At 38.2% G+C, this 17,034-nt stretch overlaps 1 protein-coding gene across 1 annotated transcript in view; it reads left to right on the forward strand.

Annotated features, from left to right (window-relative positions):
- GOLPH3 (golgi phosphoprotein 3) overlaps positions 1–16,986 on the forward strand; it is a 53,490-nt gene extending 36,504 nt beyond the window's left edge. The window contains exons 3-4 of the mRNA XM_027092709.1: positions 4,410–4,524; positions 15,067–16,986. Of these exons, the coding sequence (XP_026948510.1) occupies positions 4,410–4,524; positions 15,067–15,491 (540 nt within the window). The 3' untranslated portion in view covers positions 15,492–16,986. The remainder of the gene's footprint in view (positions 1–4,409; positions 4,525–15,066) is intronic.
- The last annotated feature ends 48 nt before the right edge of the window (positions 16,987–17,034 follow it).

Below are 17,034 nucleotides of genomic sequence, written 5' to 3' on the forward strand. Positions count from 1 at the left end.
AACCATAGATTTATGGAGGACAGAAACCTTAAGAATTTGTCATTATAATTATCAATGAAATATACACATTGGTTACTACTAATAGTAGAAATTATAGGTAATTTTACATTAATGTTATGGAGCCCTGACCTAAAGTGAAAAGATTTTGATACTGTTTATTTGGGTTTTTTTGGAACAGAAACCAGTTTTGTGTTGATTATCAACAAATTATTTGCTCTTTCGTTCATTTATTCATTCATCATTTATTTATTTAGTGCTTAAGTCTTCTATCCATTGTGCTTGACTCTGGGGATACATTGGAGACCAAGAGACACATGTTCCCTGCCTGCATGGGCTTTTTACTTCAATCTACCTGTTTGTATGATCTTAACTAGGCAGTTGATAGTCTTTTGGGAAAATACTGCAATATGATTTAATCTATTCATTTAAAAATAATGATTGATTATATTAAGATAATACATATATGATAGTTATAAAATCAAATTGTACTTAAAGACTTACAACAAAAAAAATAGCAATCTTCTACCTGCCCTTCCCCACTCCTTAGTCTTGTATCTGGGCGGCAGCCATTCTCAGTCCTTGTATTAGTTTTGTAAGGCTGCCTTAGCAAATTACCACAGACTTGGTTGCTTGAAACAACAGACATTAATTCTCTTTACAGTTCTGGAGGCCACAATGTGCTGTTCCTTGCCTCTTCTAGCCTCTGATGGCTTTGAGGCTTTCCTTGGCTTCTGGCTGCATCTCTCTCTGTCCTCTGGTTTTACATCACCCTCTCCTTTGTATGTCACTCATAAGGACACTTTCATTGCATGTCGGGGCTCATCTGGATAATCCAGGACAATCTCATCTCCAGATCTGATTTCACTTAATTTTATCTACAAAGATTTATTGGGGATTAGATTCTGGCGGTTAGGACATGAACACCTTTTGGGGGTCACCATTCAGCTTGCTACAGTTTTCACTTACTTGGGCATTTACCTCCATATTTCTAAATAAGCTTATACTGCCATTTCTTGATAAATCAGTTGGAGATGCTCTTTACTTACTTACATCTATTACTTAAAATATATGGATATTTGCGGGCCTTCCGTGGTGCCGCAGTGGTTAAGAATCTGCCTGCCAAGGCAGGGAACACGGGTTCGAGCCCTGGTCCAGGAAGATCCCACATGCCGCAGAGCAACTAAGCCCGTGTGCCACAACTACTGAGCCTGCGCTCTAGAGCCTGCGAGCCACAACTACTGAGCCCACGCGCCTAGAGCCCATGCTCCGCAACAAGAGAAGCCACCGCAATGAGAAGCCTGCGCACCACAATGAAGAGCAGCCCCCGCTCGCCACAACTAGAGAAAGCCTGTGCACAGCAATGAAGACCCAGTGCAGCCAAAAGAAATAGATGAATATTTGGCTCTCTTACATACCACTTTTTACCCCTACCTTTCAATCTTCCTAATAGAGTTATATCATCATTTTTGGCAAAACAGTAATGATTGTTTTATATTGTTACAACTATATTAATACTGTTTTCTGTAGAGTTAAGTTATATCCTGTGATTTCCTTTCTTAGATAGTTTTGTTTTTTTCTAGAGTTAATCCCCTTTTTTAAAGTTTTCTATGTAGCTCTCCTTTTTTCTTACATGCTCCATCAGAGAAAAGTTAGATTATTAATTTTCAAATGTTCATATACATCAGATAACTCCATTAAAATTTGCCTGTGTTCCAGTCTGGACTGGTTATGCTTTGGTTCTACTGGGACTTCCTGTCACTTTTTTTTTTTACTGCTTTCAGCCCCCTGTTTTCTGGATCTAATGTTTTCTTCCACCCTCGTGGGAGGAAAATGTTTTGAGACTTTGCATGCCTGAAAATTCCTTTATTGTACCATATTTCTGTTTGACAGATTGGCTGGGAATAGAATGTTAGATTTTTCCCACAGAATTTTTAAGGCATTTCCCCATTGTCCTCTAGTATACAGAGTTGCTGTTAGAGTCTGATGCCCTTCTGATTGTCAATCTCTGTATGATACCTGGTTTTTCTTCTCTGGAAGCATTTAAGATCTTCTGTTTATCTCTAGTGTTCTGAAATTGTATGATACGCCTTGATGTGGGTCTTTTAAAATTCACTATGCTTGGGCTTCTTCAATCCAGAAATGTGTGTCTTTTGATTTTGGAAAGTTTTATTTCTTGTATCTTCACTCTGTTTCTAGAACTGTATAAGGTGGAGTGGACCTCTTGGCTGTTCTTTATTTTCTTTCTGATTTTTATGTTATTTTTCTTTCTGGTTTGTTTCCTAGCTTTTTTGGGATATAATTGACATTCTCTTGGTCTCTCTTACCTTTTAATCCTCTGTTGAGTTTTTTATTGTGGCTTTCATGTTTTTGATTTCCAGGAACCATTTTCTGTATCGTGGCTTCTTCTTCTTCTTGTTTTATGGATGTAAGATTTTCTTTTAAATCCCTGAGGATATTACTGCTCTTTTGAGAATTTTCTTTATCTGTGTTATCTGTTTCTTCAGTTCTTATTTTCTCTTTTGGTCTCTTCCTTGTTGAAGACTTTCAAGTGTCTTGTCATCCTTGGTTATTTGTTTATATTTAAGAATGAGGCTTGTCCTCCAAGAAGAAAAACCCTAAATATAAATTATATGTGTGGGCAGGAATATTTACTAGTGGGCCACACATTTTTGGATTTTGTTAAGGAGTTGGAACTTGCTGTGAGTTATTGAAGAATTTTAAGCAGAAGCTGGAATGTCATGCTAAGATTTACCTTTAGAAAGATCAGTGAGGAGTATGGATTGAAAAAGGCTAAAACTAGTTCAGGGAAGCTAGTTAGGAAACTTAATCCAAGGAAAGTTAATCAGATTAGGTAGATTAGAATGATTGCAGAGGTGATGGAGAAAAATAGTCCATCTGAGAGAGATTTGGGGGGCAGAATTTCATAAGAAAAGAGATCCAGCTCTACCCAGCTTATTGTCACCGTGAGACCATTCTCAAAGGGGTGGGCATGCACTGGGTGTTGAGGCCAGATGGAAGTAGATTTAGGGAGTAAGTGAGAAGTAAGAAGTGGTGGCATGACCATAGCATATAGACATACAACTTTTTCTCCCAAAGTTCTCCTTTCTTTTTTCTTATTTTCTCTGACCCCCTACTAAAAGCATGGTCTAGAATAGTACTTTCCAATCAAACTCTGTGATGATGAAGATGTTCTATAGCTGCACTGTCCAGGATGGTAGCCACTAGCCATATGTGGCTATGAGCCAGACACTTGAAATGTGGTTAGTGCAAATTGAGACATTCTGTAAATAAAAACACACTGGATGTTTGAAGACTTACTATGGAAAAATAAGAATGTAAAGCAGTCTCAATTTAAAAATATTTATTACATGTCAGTATTTTGGCTATGGTGGGTTAAATCAGACATACTAAAATTAATTTTACCTGTTTTCATTTTTTAAAATATAACTACTAGAAATTTTTAAAATAGATTTGTGCCGTGTATTTCTGGTTCTAATTATATTTCCATTGGGTCATGTTGTCTCAGATACTGTATTTTTTTTTAACCTTTCATAAGATTGAGCAAAAAGGAAAGGACGTATTGTCAAGGACAAGTTTGAGGGAAGACTCCCATTTTTAAAATAATACTGTTAAATTTCATAACATTTTAACAGGTAATGTAAAGTAATATAACAAATTCAACTTTGATATTATAGAATTTCAACCAGAAATTTGTTGTTTAGCCAAGAACGTTATTGAAGGCTATAAAGATCTAGTACTTGGTTAAAGCAGTGTAGCGTTTTCTTCTCTTATACCCTACCTCTGGTTTTTCTGCTCTTAAAGTGCTTAACTTAAAGTTTTGTAGTATTTAAAAATTTTATGTAATCAGAACTATTGGTATTTTCAAGGATTCTGCTTGTTGTCACAATTTTGAGAAAACTTTCTCATCCCCTCAATTATATTTCATATTTAAATCTTCATCTTTTATTGTGGTATAAGCTCTGAGGAGCCAGTTGTTTTATTATAGCTATTGAAAAATTAATTTCTCTACTGATGTGAAATGCCACCTTTATTCTATATTCAATTCTTATGTATAATTGAGTCTGTTTCTATAACTAATAAATGTTTAAAAAATGAATTTCTGGATCAGATAGCCCAAGGTTTAGCAGTAAATGGAATTCCGATGAGTATAAACTGTTCTACCATTTTGCTTTCCTAATTATTGCACAGTAGCTAAATTTTCGTTCATGATTGTGGCTAATCTGGTTAGGTTAAATATTGGATTTCCTTAGTATGGAATTAGTTTAAAATCTGAACTTCGATACTGTATGAACACTTGGGGCTTTAAGCATAATGAAGTGTTTGCATGATTAAGTTTTTTGTTTAGAAAGATCAAGTAGATCATGTGATTCTTGTTGATTACATTTTAGGTGATTTGTAAGTCAGATGCTCCAACAGGGGATGTTCTTCTTGATGAAGCTCTAAAGCACGTTAAGGAGACTCAGCCTCCAGAAACGGTCCAGAACTGGATTGAATTACTTAGTGGTAAGCTTCTGTGTATAAACTAAAAACTGAATTCTCTGAGAGATTTTTGTAAAAGTTTAAAATCCTTTTGAAAGGAACTTAGACAAAATAGCCAAAAGCTTGTTTAGTTAGTTAGGCAATCTTGAAAGTTAATCAGTCCCTAAATAGGGAAAATAGTGGTTTTTAAAATTTCATCCCCTTTAACAAAACTGAGCAGATGTGAATCAGATATAGTGTACTTCCTTAGCTTCCTTAGCTCCTGTCATTCTTTGTCAAAATTACTTCATGCTGCCTTATTCTGGATAGGCTAGGTTAAGCTGTGGTAACAGACAACCCTAAAACCTCAGTGGCTTAAAACAACAGTTTACTTCTCACTCATACTGTAAGTCAGTCACAGGCCACTTCATTCTCATCTTGGCAGCTGGGCAGATGGAGCTGCCACCATCTGGAGCACTGTCAGTCACTAGTGTAAAGGAAAGAAGAGAATAACAGATCACCCAGGCTCTTAAATTTCTGCTCAGAAATGACGTGTGGTGCAGGTTTCATTGGTCAGAGCAAGTCACATGGCCTCCCCTAACTTTAGAGAGATAGGAAGTGCAGCTGTAGGAAGGAACACTTACTTGGTTGATAGCACTAATGACTACATTTATTTTAAAGTTACTTGTGTATTTGTCTAATCTTCTAGATAGTAAACTCCTGGAGTATAGGACCTGAGTTAGCTTGTTGTTCCTCTGTACTGTTACATAAAACATAGCTTCTGCATACATCTATGCTCATTTCATTTCATGTTCAAATATATTGCTTTTTAGACTGTTTTAAAAACGTTTGGAGGTTGTCAGAGATTGGTAATTAACATGTCATTTTTCTCACTTATAAATAGAGTTTCTAAAGTAATAGTTGTATTATGAAGATATTCTTATATCAGTAAAAGACTGAGTTTTGCGTGTTTGTTTATTTATAATGTGAATACACATATTCCAAACTTAGGTAGTAGGACAATAAATGGGCACTTTATACTATGGCAGGGTTCATTCTTCCTTCTTATTGGTAGAGAACATAAGCTTATTCACAAGTTTGTCTTGATGATTTTTTTTTTTTTTTTTTTTTTTGCGGTATGCGGGCCTCTCACTGTTGTGGCCTCACCCATTGTGGAGCACAGGCTCTGGACGCGCAGGCTCAGCGGCCATGGCTCACGGGCCCAGCCGCTCCACGGCATGTGGGATCTTCCCAGACCGGGGCACGAACCCGTGTCCCCTGCATCGGCAGGCGGACTCTCAACCACTGCACCGCCAGGGAAGCCCTGTCTTGATAATTTTGAGGGTTTTTTTTTTGACCACCCTTTTGTAGATCTGCTGATAACTTTTTACCTCATTGAGTAAGAGAAACTTTAATGTGACCCTCTTTCCTTCTTTGTGGTTGTGATATTGATGTCATCTTCAATTACAATTTTTTTGTAGGAGATCTTTTAAAATTACTTTACCCATTTGATGAAAGTTTGGTTAAAGCTAGGTAGTTACTCGGCACATACCAAGACTGTATGTCACAGTGCTCAGAACATTGTCAGCCCTCTTTGGGTGAGCCTTCCACCTATTCAGCAAACTGTGGCCAGCTGACAAAGACTCAGTGAGGGTATGATGTTAACTCCATATGTTAAATATTAGCAAATATGATTTTTTTGAGATAAAAGTAGGAGTGCTAGTACCTTCTAACTGATGGATCATTTCTGCACTCTCTGGAGTTCACTGGCCTAAGCAGTCTTTGTGTTGTGCTCACGTTGTGCTGCTGTTGTTGGCCATTACCACTTCCGGTGGTGCAAATTAGAATTTGTAATTAGGTTCTCAGCTGACCAAAAGGAGGGTTTCTCAAGTTGTATTTACTTTTTTGGGAGGTAAGTCAGGTAAGTCAGAGTGCTAAAGTTCTTTTTATGGAATATAGTTTGTCTTGCCTTAACGTCAATGTTTTTGATACCGCTTTGGTGCCACTTAGCACGTGGAGGTGTTTTCAGATGCTTCATCCATCAACAGTCTCTTTATCTTACATCATACATGTTAATGGCACATTGGGATTTGGGTTAATAATATATCTTAGACCACTGGATTTCCTTTGTTATGTACGCATGGTACACAGGGAGTATAGCTTGTAAAGAGTTGAATCTCACCGTTTAAGGTGGCTGTATATGTCTTAAACTTTACCGGTTACATAACATTTTATGCATGTAGCTTATCCAGTACTCAATGTGTATGACAAATGAAAGTGGTTTTCAACTTGAGCTGTGTGCGCTGTTCTCACTTGGTTGAGTGAAAGGAGGGCAGACGTCTATAAGCTTTTCTCAAAAGTATTAAATATAATTAAGATTTTGTGAAACAGAGTGTCCATTTGAGTTAGGAATTTGTGTAAACCAAGAAGCTAATACTAAGAAAGTGGTTTTTAAGTTTTTTTAAACAACATCCTGTGAAGTTTAGGATGGCTGCAAATGCCAAAATATCACCTATAGCACTTTGGTTGCATGTTCCTGATGTGTAATAGGAATGACCTGTAATTTCAGCGTAAAAGAAAGGAATCTGGAGTGGGAGAAGGAGAAAAAAGCACATTTCTTTTAAATTAAGAAAATATCTACTTCCCACCTAGTTAAAGTAGTGCTAGTGCTTGCTGATTTTTAATAAAAAATTGTATCCAACCTAACACCATTTTAACCATTTTTAAGTGTTCAGTTCTGTGGGTCAGTTTGTTAATTTAAAATTTTTTAGTTGCTTCAAAATAATGAGTGGTATCTAATATCAGTTATTGCAGCAAGGCTGATGTAGGTACTATGAAACTTAAAAAGAAGTGCTTCCATACTAAAAGAATCTTAAAATTCATTTGAAGAACAGTTGTATATTTCTATCTATCTATTTATTTATTTAGGCTGCGCTGGGTCTTCGTTGAGGCATGCAGGATCTTTAGTTGCAGCATGCATGCCGGATCTAGTTCCCCGACTAGGGATCAAACCGGGGCCCCCTGCAATTGGGAGTGTGGAGTCTTACCCACTGGACCACTAGGGAAGTCCCCAGTTGTGTATTTCTAATAACAGATTAATAACAGATTAGAGTTTAACAGTATGGTTCTCTGAAAGTGCAGTAGCCCAGAGAAAAGAAATCCTTGGGAGCTTTAGTAGTTGGAGGAAGTGGAACTTGGATTGGGCCTTTGAAAGGTAAAAATGAGACAGAAAGTAGGAAGTGTTCCTGTTCAGAGGGATTAGAGGGGGTGGTAAAATTGGTGGACCTATCCTTACACAGTTAAGTCTGTACTTGTTACTAGGTTTTCAAAACTATGTATTGTACTCTATTGTTGAGGGATACGTGCATAGGTGGTGAGACTATATGTAAAGAAAAAAGAATGATTAACCTAAGTTTGTTTGGTGGTTACCTCTGAGGCAGAGAAGACACAAGGGAAGCATCTAAGGTCTTGATGAAGCTTTCTTCTTTACCTGGGGTGGGAGGATGCATACCCAGGGGTTCATCTTACCGTTATTTACAGTGTGCATATATACATGTTAAAATTACTGATATTTAAATATTACTTATATATCTTGTTAATTTAAAAAAATTAGTAAATATGTGTATTTGAGACAAAGAGTAAAAAGTTTAAAGACTACTTTTCTGTTTTCAAGAATAGTATTTTTTGCTTTCTGAAGTCATAAGACATGTAATTGATCAGTTTGGTCACAAGATGTCGCTAGACTGCCAAACATATGAACAAAGCTGCTTTTTTTTTTTTTTTTTTTTTTGTAACATGTCAAGGAAGATGGAAGTTTTTTGTAGTGAAGTTATTTAGGTGCCTGCCAGTATGTCATTTTCACTGAAATAATTGTTGGGCAGTGGGATATAAATAACCTTTGAAGAACTTTTCCTCTCCGTATATACTTCTCACAGTTGCCTTTATAAAAGAGTTAACTATAAATAAATTCTATACATTAAAAATTTGCTTGTATAACTTATAAAGTCTTTTTTGCATAGTGAGTAACTTAGGATGAATGACAATATGGATCACAGTAACATCTTTTAATCTAGAATTTTGAACATTATTCCTCCTTTGGGGGTTTGTTACAGTATATTTAAAAGATATTCAACATTCTGCTTAAATTGAAGCAGCTAAATCTTTTAGTAGATAGTATAGGTTAAACCTTTATTGTATCTTCTCTTCACTTAACCAACTCCCCTCCTCCCACCCCAGTTTATACTGTTGTCTTAAGTATGCTAATAATCTCAGGGGTAACTTTATTCTTTGGATTTAGATTAATTTGGTTCTTTTAAAATAAAAGACAGACGTGTAAATCAACTAAAATAAAAAAATTTAAAAAACAAAAGCCCAAATAGAAAAAAATAAAATAAAAGGCAGAAATGTCAGGATGCCAAGACACTTTGACCACTCAGTTGTTTATTTATTTATTTTTGTTTGTTTATATTTGGCTGCATCAGGTCTTTGTTGCTGTGCACGGGCTTTCTCTAGTTGCAGCGAGCAGGGGCTACTCTTCATTGTGGTGCACAGGCTTCTCATTGTGGTGGCTTCTCTTGACGCACAGCACGGGCTCTAGGCGCGTGGGCTTTAGTAGTTGTGGCGCATGGGCTTAGTTGCTCCGCGGCATCTGAGATCTTCCTGGACCAGGGCTCGAACCCGTATCCCCTGCATTGGCAGGTGGATTCTTAACCACTGTACCACCAGGGAAGTCCCACCACTCTTATTTTATTGTACCTTTTTTGGGGTGTTCAAAATAGTATCAAACAACATTTACATATTACCCATACTGATTCAGCTTTCTGCTTATGGGATTTTTTCATTTTTAAAAAATATCTGAGGAAAGCTGAATAACATTTTTGTTGGAGTGGGCACACAAGATTTGCCCTTTTCCAGGGAACTGCATCAAAAGATGATGTCTGAGTCCTTTTTTGTTAACTTCCTCCGAGGCAGAAATGATTGCCCATAAGAAGGTCCAGTCATAAATGGAACACATTATTTGAAGGTTGGTCTGTGTTCAGGCTCTGCTCTTTCTTAGTAGCAACACTAAACTAAGGTAGCATATTTTGGATTTGAGGAACTTGTCACAGGAACTTTGTAATAAGCATTACTTGTTCTGTTGGGTGCAGTATGTACGATTTAATTGTGGATAAGGTGTGGATAAACCTTATTAGCATGACTTCAGTACAATAGACAGTAAGTTATAAACTGCTAATACCATTTATTTCCAATGAGAGGAAAAAAATCATTGTATAGCGGCATCAGAGGGATTTCTGGTTTTTTTAGGTCTGGAAAGAGAAATTGACCTTAGAATAATCTTATCCTCCCTCGCCGCCGCCCCAACAATTATTTGAGAATAGGTAGCCAAGATGTTTTCTGAGACATAGAATAACTTCCTAATTGACTAGTGAGTTGCCAGGGAATAGTACTTCTTTGATAACTGACAAATTATTATTATGAGTATAGTTAATTAATTAACCTTGGATTTGAACTATAGTTTTTTATGGGCTTTTACATAAATTTGGCTATCGATTATTCTGTGTTTATAAGTTTGAATTTCCAAAAGTCATTTAAGAATGTCAGAAAACACAACCTAGCTAATTCTAGCCTGGTGCCTTAGGCTGCCTACCACGTGCCAATGATATTAGAAAACACAAAACAGGGCTTCCTTGGTGGTGCAGCGGTTGAGAGTCCGCCTGCCGATGCAGGGGACACGGGTTCGTGCCCCGGTCCGGGAAGATCCCACATGCTGCGGAGTGGCTAGGCCTGTGAGCCATGGCCGCTGAGCCTGCGCATCCGGAGCCTGTGCTCCGCAACGGGAGAGGCCACAACAGTGAGAGGCCCGCGTACCGCAAAACAAAACAAAACAAAACACAAAACCCAAACTGTCCGGTGAAAGTTGCGGCAGGCATTTATTGGGGAGACAGTGGGTTGGTACAACAATTGAAAAATGAAAGTCATAACTAACCTTTGAAAGATGCGTGCCCTTAACATCAAACTCAAGTAATTTCTTATTCCTCTGGGCTCTTGGTTCATATTGTTTTTATGGCCCTATTTACATCTTATTCTAGCCAGTTAAGTACAGTTAGTTGTTATATTATGAATGTTCCCTTCCTTTGATTTAAAATTTCTAGAGTTAGAAATATGTGTTACTAGGACTTCCCTGGTGGCACAGTGGTTAGGAATCTGCCTGCCAATGCAGGGGACACGGGTTCAAGCCCTGGTCCGGGAAGATCCCACATGCCACGGAGCAACTAAGCCCATGCACCACAACTACTGAGCCTGTGCTGTAGAGCCCGTGAGCCACAACTACTGAGCCTGCGTGCCACAACTACCGAAGCCTGTGCACCTAGAGCCCGTGCTCTGCAACAAGAGAAGCGACCGCAATGAGAAGCCCGTGCACCGCAACGAAGAGTAGCCCCCGCTAGTCGCAACTAGAGAAAGCCTGTGTGGAGCACTGAAGACCCAACGCAGCCAAAAATAAATAAATTAAATAAATACATTTAAAAAAAAAGAAATATGTGTTACTAATGTCTGCATTCTCAGTACCTAGTATGATTTTTTTAGACCATTATAAATAGGATAAACTCTTTCTGCCAAAGTGCTGATTCTGCACATGGTTAAATAATAATAGCTAACATTTATTGCGAGCTTACCATGTACCAGGCTCTATTCTAAGAACTTGATATGTCTTTAACTTAACTTAATCCTCGTAATAACCCTTGTGAGCTGGAAAGAGTTGTTTTCATCGCTTTACAGATGAAAAGACAGAGGAATAGGTAAGAAGCCTTGCCCAGGGTTGCACTGCTAGGAAATGACCAAATTGGAATTGAAATCCAAAGAGTCTGGCTCCAGAGCTTGCTCTCATAACCTATTATGCTGTAGTGCTTCATCAAGTAACTGTTAATGATTTCTCTTTTTTTGTTGTTTTTTGTTTTTGTTAATGATTTCTTAACATTAAATGTAGGTGTGGGCTAATTTAACACCAGAAATTGAAAATAGAATTTCATTTATTATTGAGTTATATTTTTCTTTTATACTGTTAAGTTTTAAAATCTAATAGGGCCCCAAATATATTTCAACTCTTTTACTTTTTGAAGTTAACAAGGAAATTGAATGCAATGATTGTTTTTCTTTTTGTGGAAGCTGATTTGCCAGGGTTTTTTATTTGAAAAGTTTATCTTGTTTTCTTTATTTTTTGCTTTTAATCTTTTTTTTTTTTTTTTTTTTTTTGGCTGTGCCTCGTGGCATGTGGGATCTTAGTTCCCTGACCAGGGATTGAAGCCGTGCCCCCTGCAGTGGAAGCATGGAGTCTTAACCACTGGACTGTCAGGGAAGTCGCGGTTATGTTTTCTTTAAATGTAGAAGATGACTTTAATAATGATTCATGGTACCATTTCTTCATTATTTAATTGACAGGTTTTTTTCAAGTCCCTAGTTTTACAGCGTGAATAACAAAATGTAAAATGGCAGATCCAGATCATTTAGCCTTTAAAAAAGAAAAGCTCTCATTTTCTCTTCATTGTGCTCGTGCTTTCCTTTAAATTATTTAGATATTTAAAATAGCCATTTTAAACTCCTTGTCTGCTAATGCCATTGTCTCTGTTATTTCTGGGTCATGTCAGATTTGGTTGACTTTTTTTATTTTTTTGCGGTACGCGGGCCTCTCGCTGTTGTGGCCTCTCCCGTTGCGGAGCACAGGCTCCGGACGTGCAGGCTCAGCGGCCATGGCTCATGGGCCCAGCCACTCCGCAGCATGTGGGATCTTCCCGGACCAGGGCACGAACCTGTGTCCCCTGCATCAGCAGGTGGACTCTCAACCACTGCGCCACCAGGGGAGCCCTGGTTGACTTTTTTTTTTTTTTGGTTGTGTGGCATGCGGGATCCTAGTTCCCTACCCAGGTATCGAACCTGCGCCCCCTGCAGTGGAATTGCAGGGTCTTAACCACTGGGAAGACACCAGGGAAGTCCCTGTTTGACTGTTTTTGTTGATTTTTTTTTCCCCTTAGTTTTGGGTCACATTCTCCTGCTTCTTCACAAGTCTAGTAATTTTTATTGGATGCTGGACATTGTGAGTGCTACGTTGTTGTGTGCTGAATTTTTTTTTTTTTTTTTTAACATCTTTATTGGGGTATAATTGCTTTACAATGGTGTGTTAGTTTCTGCTTTATAACAAAGTGAATCAGTCATACATAAACATATGTTCCCATATGTCTTCCCTGTTGCGTCTCCCTCCCTCCCACCCTCCCCATCCCACCCCTCCAGGCTGTCACAAAGCACCGAGCCAACATCCCTGTGCCATGCGGCTGCTTCCCACTAGCTATCTACCTTACTGCGTTTGTTAGTGTGTATATGCCCATGACTCTCTCTCGCCCTGTTGTGCTGAATTTTGTTTGTCTTTAAAGACTGTTGAAATTTGTTTTGCTAGGTACTTAAGTTACTTGTGGATCAGTTTTGTTTGTAAGCTTTGTTAGGTCAGGTCTGGAGTAGCCTTTACTCAAGGGCTAGTTTAGCCCTATTACTAAGATGTGATCCTTCTGGAATCCTTTCTGAATGTCCTGGGTGTTCAGTGAGACCTTTCCACTCAGGCTAATTGCAATTCAAATTTTCCCTAGCCCTCTGTGAACTCTTGGAATTATTCACATTACAACTTCCTTGATTTTTTTTTTTTTTAACCTTGTTTTGTGGAGTTTGACACCATAACACATGTGGCTTTGTTTTTGGCCAGACTCAAGCGAACACCACGCAGATTTCTAGAGCTCTTATTCTGCATAGTCCCCTCTTCTCCAGTACTCTGCCTTGCATATTCCAGCTGCCTTAGCCTCCCCCAGCTCTGATCTCTGCCTTTTTACACAGTGTGAGTCCTGTGCTCTACTTGAGGTCTTCTGTTCTGCTCTGCTGCCTGGCATGTGCCTTTGGGTAGTAAGCTTGGGCAGTAGTAGGGCTCAGTGAGGTTTCTCTCAAAGGTCACAGCTCTGGGCTGCCTTTTGACTAGCATCTGAACAGTTGTTTCATACATTTTATGCAGATTTCTAATTGTTTAACTCCAGAAGGCAAGTCCAAGACTGATTACTCCAGCATAGCCCCATATTCTTCAGTGTTAAGTCATATGGCAAAATAATTTTGAATACTAATGTATTTTATGTCAGCACTTTCCACTAGAGCTTTCTGCAGCAATGGAAATGCTTTATTTCTGTGATGTCCGCTCAGTAACCTCTAGCCCCACTTGGCTATTGAGCACTTGGAACGTGGTTAGGGCAGCTGAGGAACTGAGTTGCTTTTCCTGCTTATTTATTTATTTGGCTGTGCTGCAGGGCTTGTAGGATCTTAGCTCCCTGACCAGGGATCGAACCTGGGCCCCCTGCAGTGGAAGCATGGAGTCCTAACCACTGGACTGCCAGGGAATTCCCTGAGTTTTTTTTTTATTAATTTAAATTTAATAGCCCTATATAGTTAATGGCTGCTGTAGTAGACAGTACAATTGTTTTTCTTCAATATTATAAAATTTCAGCTTTTGCATATAATAGAAGTGCCGGTGGTTGATCTCTAACATGACCCAATTTAGAAAGTTACTATAGTATTTTTTTCAAATTACCCAAATAGTTACATGTTCATTGGAGATTATTTGGAAAATACAAAAAGTACAAAAAAGAAAATTTGTCACATATAATATAATCCCCCAAATAATCAAGATTAATATTTTGATGTATTTCCTTCTAGTCTTCTATAAAGAAAAAAACTGTTTTAGTGAAAAATATTTGGGTTTTTTTTTTTTAAGATTTTTTTGATGTGACCATTTTTAAAGTCTTTATTGAATTTGTTACAGTATTGCTTCTGGGTTTTTATTGTGTGTTTTTTTTTGTTGTTGTTGTTTGGCTGCGAGGCATGTGGGATCTTAGCTCCCCGACCAGGGATCCAACCTGTACCTCCTGCATTGGAAGGTGAAGTCTTAAACCACTGGACCACAAGGGAAGTCCCTTGGTTTTATTTTAAGTATTTCTGTCTCAAAGGGAAATACGCATAGATGACAAGATTAAAATGATGAAAATGTTTTGCCTTCTCTAATTAGGTTTATATTATTTGTCAGCAAAGAATAGCATTGCCTAAACAGGCTTTCCCAGCTTTATAGGTCAGGTATATGTAGCGGTTCAGGAATAACTTATTAATCAGGAAACTTTTTAATTCTTTTCTCTTTTTGTTGCAGATGGGTGTTTAACAGAAAAGAGATCTTATATTTTGCTAGTGGCTGCTTTTTGACAGTAGCTAGAGAGAAGCCAAACATAATTTAATATTGGTATTTGGCTTATTCCGCATTAGGGGAACTGGTTTGGAGACTGCTTTCAGCTTGAGTAACCGATGTGCCTGAAAATCATGTGCCAGGTGCTTAGAAACCAAAGGCCTGACCATCAAGGGGTTCGTGGTTTAGTTGGCAAGAAAACATAGTTGGATTTTCTTCTGTTTCTCTGGAGGAAAAAAAGTCAAATGTTACTGTTCATTTTAACAGTACAAAATTTAATAAGATTAGCAGATAATACCTATCATTTCTAACTTCGGGAATCTTTCTTTTAGGTGAGACGTGGAATCCGTTAAAATTGCATTATCAGTTAAGAAACGTGAGGGAACGATTAGCTAAAAACCTGGTAGAAAAGGGCGTATTGACAACCGAGAAACAGAACTTCCTTCTTTTTGACATGACGACACATCCCCTCACCAACAACAACATTAAGCAGCGCCTCATCAAGAAGGTGCAGGAAGCCGTTCTCGACAAATGGGTGAACGACCCTCACCGCATGGACAAGCGCCTGCTGGCCCTCATCTACCTGGCCCACGCCTCGGATGTCCTGGAGAACGCGTTCGCGCCCCTCGTGGATGAGCAGTACGATTTAGCCACCAAGCGGGTGCGGCAGCTCCTGGACTTAGACCCTGAGGTGGAGTGTCTGAAGGCCAGCACCAACGAGGTGCTGTGGGCAGTGGTGGCCGCCTTCACCAAGTGACCCTGCGCAGAACCAAGCGTCCTCCTTTCTCTCGCGGGAACCAGTCGTTTTTCTTCCAGGGACTCCTGGTTTTCTGCAGTTTGTACTTCCCACACTATAATTGGCTTTTGTTTTATGAAATGGTGGGTGGCTTTTTCTTTTGTGTATGTATGCAGGATTCTGCTGGTACGAGAGGCCTTCCTCTTTCTGTTGTGGAAAAAGTTTCACCGCCATACTGGCATTCCATTGCTCGTTGCCATCCTCACTGTTGCCCGTTTGGGTTCTGGTGTGCTTTGACTGTCAGAGTACCTCCAGGTTCCTCACACGCACATCTTTTGGATTACCTCAGGTTGAGTTTCTCCCACATGTGCAGTACATCTCGCATTCTGCCTGCAATTCAGACAGAAGTCACAAAAAGGCCTTTAACTCACCAAAGGTAAATATCTGTATCTATTAGGACATTTTATACATAGACCTCAGTTGAGATGTATACTTAGCAAAATTATTTTTAAATTGAAATACACAGTAAATAATATAAAGTGCCCCTTGGATCTTGCTTTCCATGTAAATCTATTGTATTATTACACTTGTCATAATTTTAACTATGAAATCATAAAGGTCCAATTGTTTCACATAGCCAGTTTGGGATGAGCTGCATTCCAGTTATGCTGTATATAGTTTGAATTACATAGAAGTTGTTCCTTCTTCTGGCCACCACTGCCCATCTTAGTATTTTGCAGGGTTTAATTAGTTGTACACCTGGTGCCCCTTACTTGCTACAGGCATTGTAATTTGATGGCAAAATAGACCTCTCGTCATTGAAGGAGAGAGAAAACATGTGTGTCTAATTGGTCCCAAGATTTTTTGAGCTGTGCCATTCATGGTACTCTTTGCCTGTGCATCTCCTTTCTGGAATTGTTTTCAGTCTTATTATTTTTATCATTTCTGTAGAGAAGAGGCTTGTGACCAGTACTAATCTTGAGTACAGTTTTATCTTTTTCTGTCCACAAGTAAATTAATGTCTGCTCTTAAATAAATATCTACTCACACTTCCTTGGGGGAAAAAAATCAAATGTCAGCACTAGCAGATGTTGCATGTAAATCGTTAGCAAGTAACGACTACAACTCAGATGATTAAGAGTTTTGTAGCAGAAAGCTCTGCTGTGTTTTAATTTTTATATACAATTATGATAATTAGCACATTGTAAGAATATAAACCTTTGCTTTTTAGAGTTTATTTTTACTATTTCTTTATCATTGTTTATCGTATTACCATTGGTTTCATAATGTAAATACTATATATTGAACAAATTAAATGTCAAATTTTTTATTACCGTAGTTCATGTTACTAGTGGGGCTTTCAGGTGTTTAGAGACTTTTTTGGTTAACATTCAATTCAAAAGTACTAGATGGTGTATAACTCTAGAGTTGAATTTTAAGGGATTCCCTAATATGTATACTATCTTTTTATCTGAAGTAATAAATAAACTATGATCTTGAAAGTGCCTGAATCAGACCAAGCATGTCATTTGTATTTTTGTATTCTAATTATTGTGGTTTTAGT

The sequence above is a fragment of the Aethalodelphis obliquidens genome, unplaced genomic scaffold (genome assembly GCF_003676395.1).
Source record: "Aethalodelphis obliquidens isolate GAN/ISIS:26980383/991018 unplaced genomic scaffold, ASM367639v1 scaffold80, whole genome shotgun sequence".
NCBI lineage: Eukaryota > Metazoa > Chordata > Mammalia > Artiodactyla > Delphinidae > Aethalodelphis > Aethalodelphis obliquidens.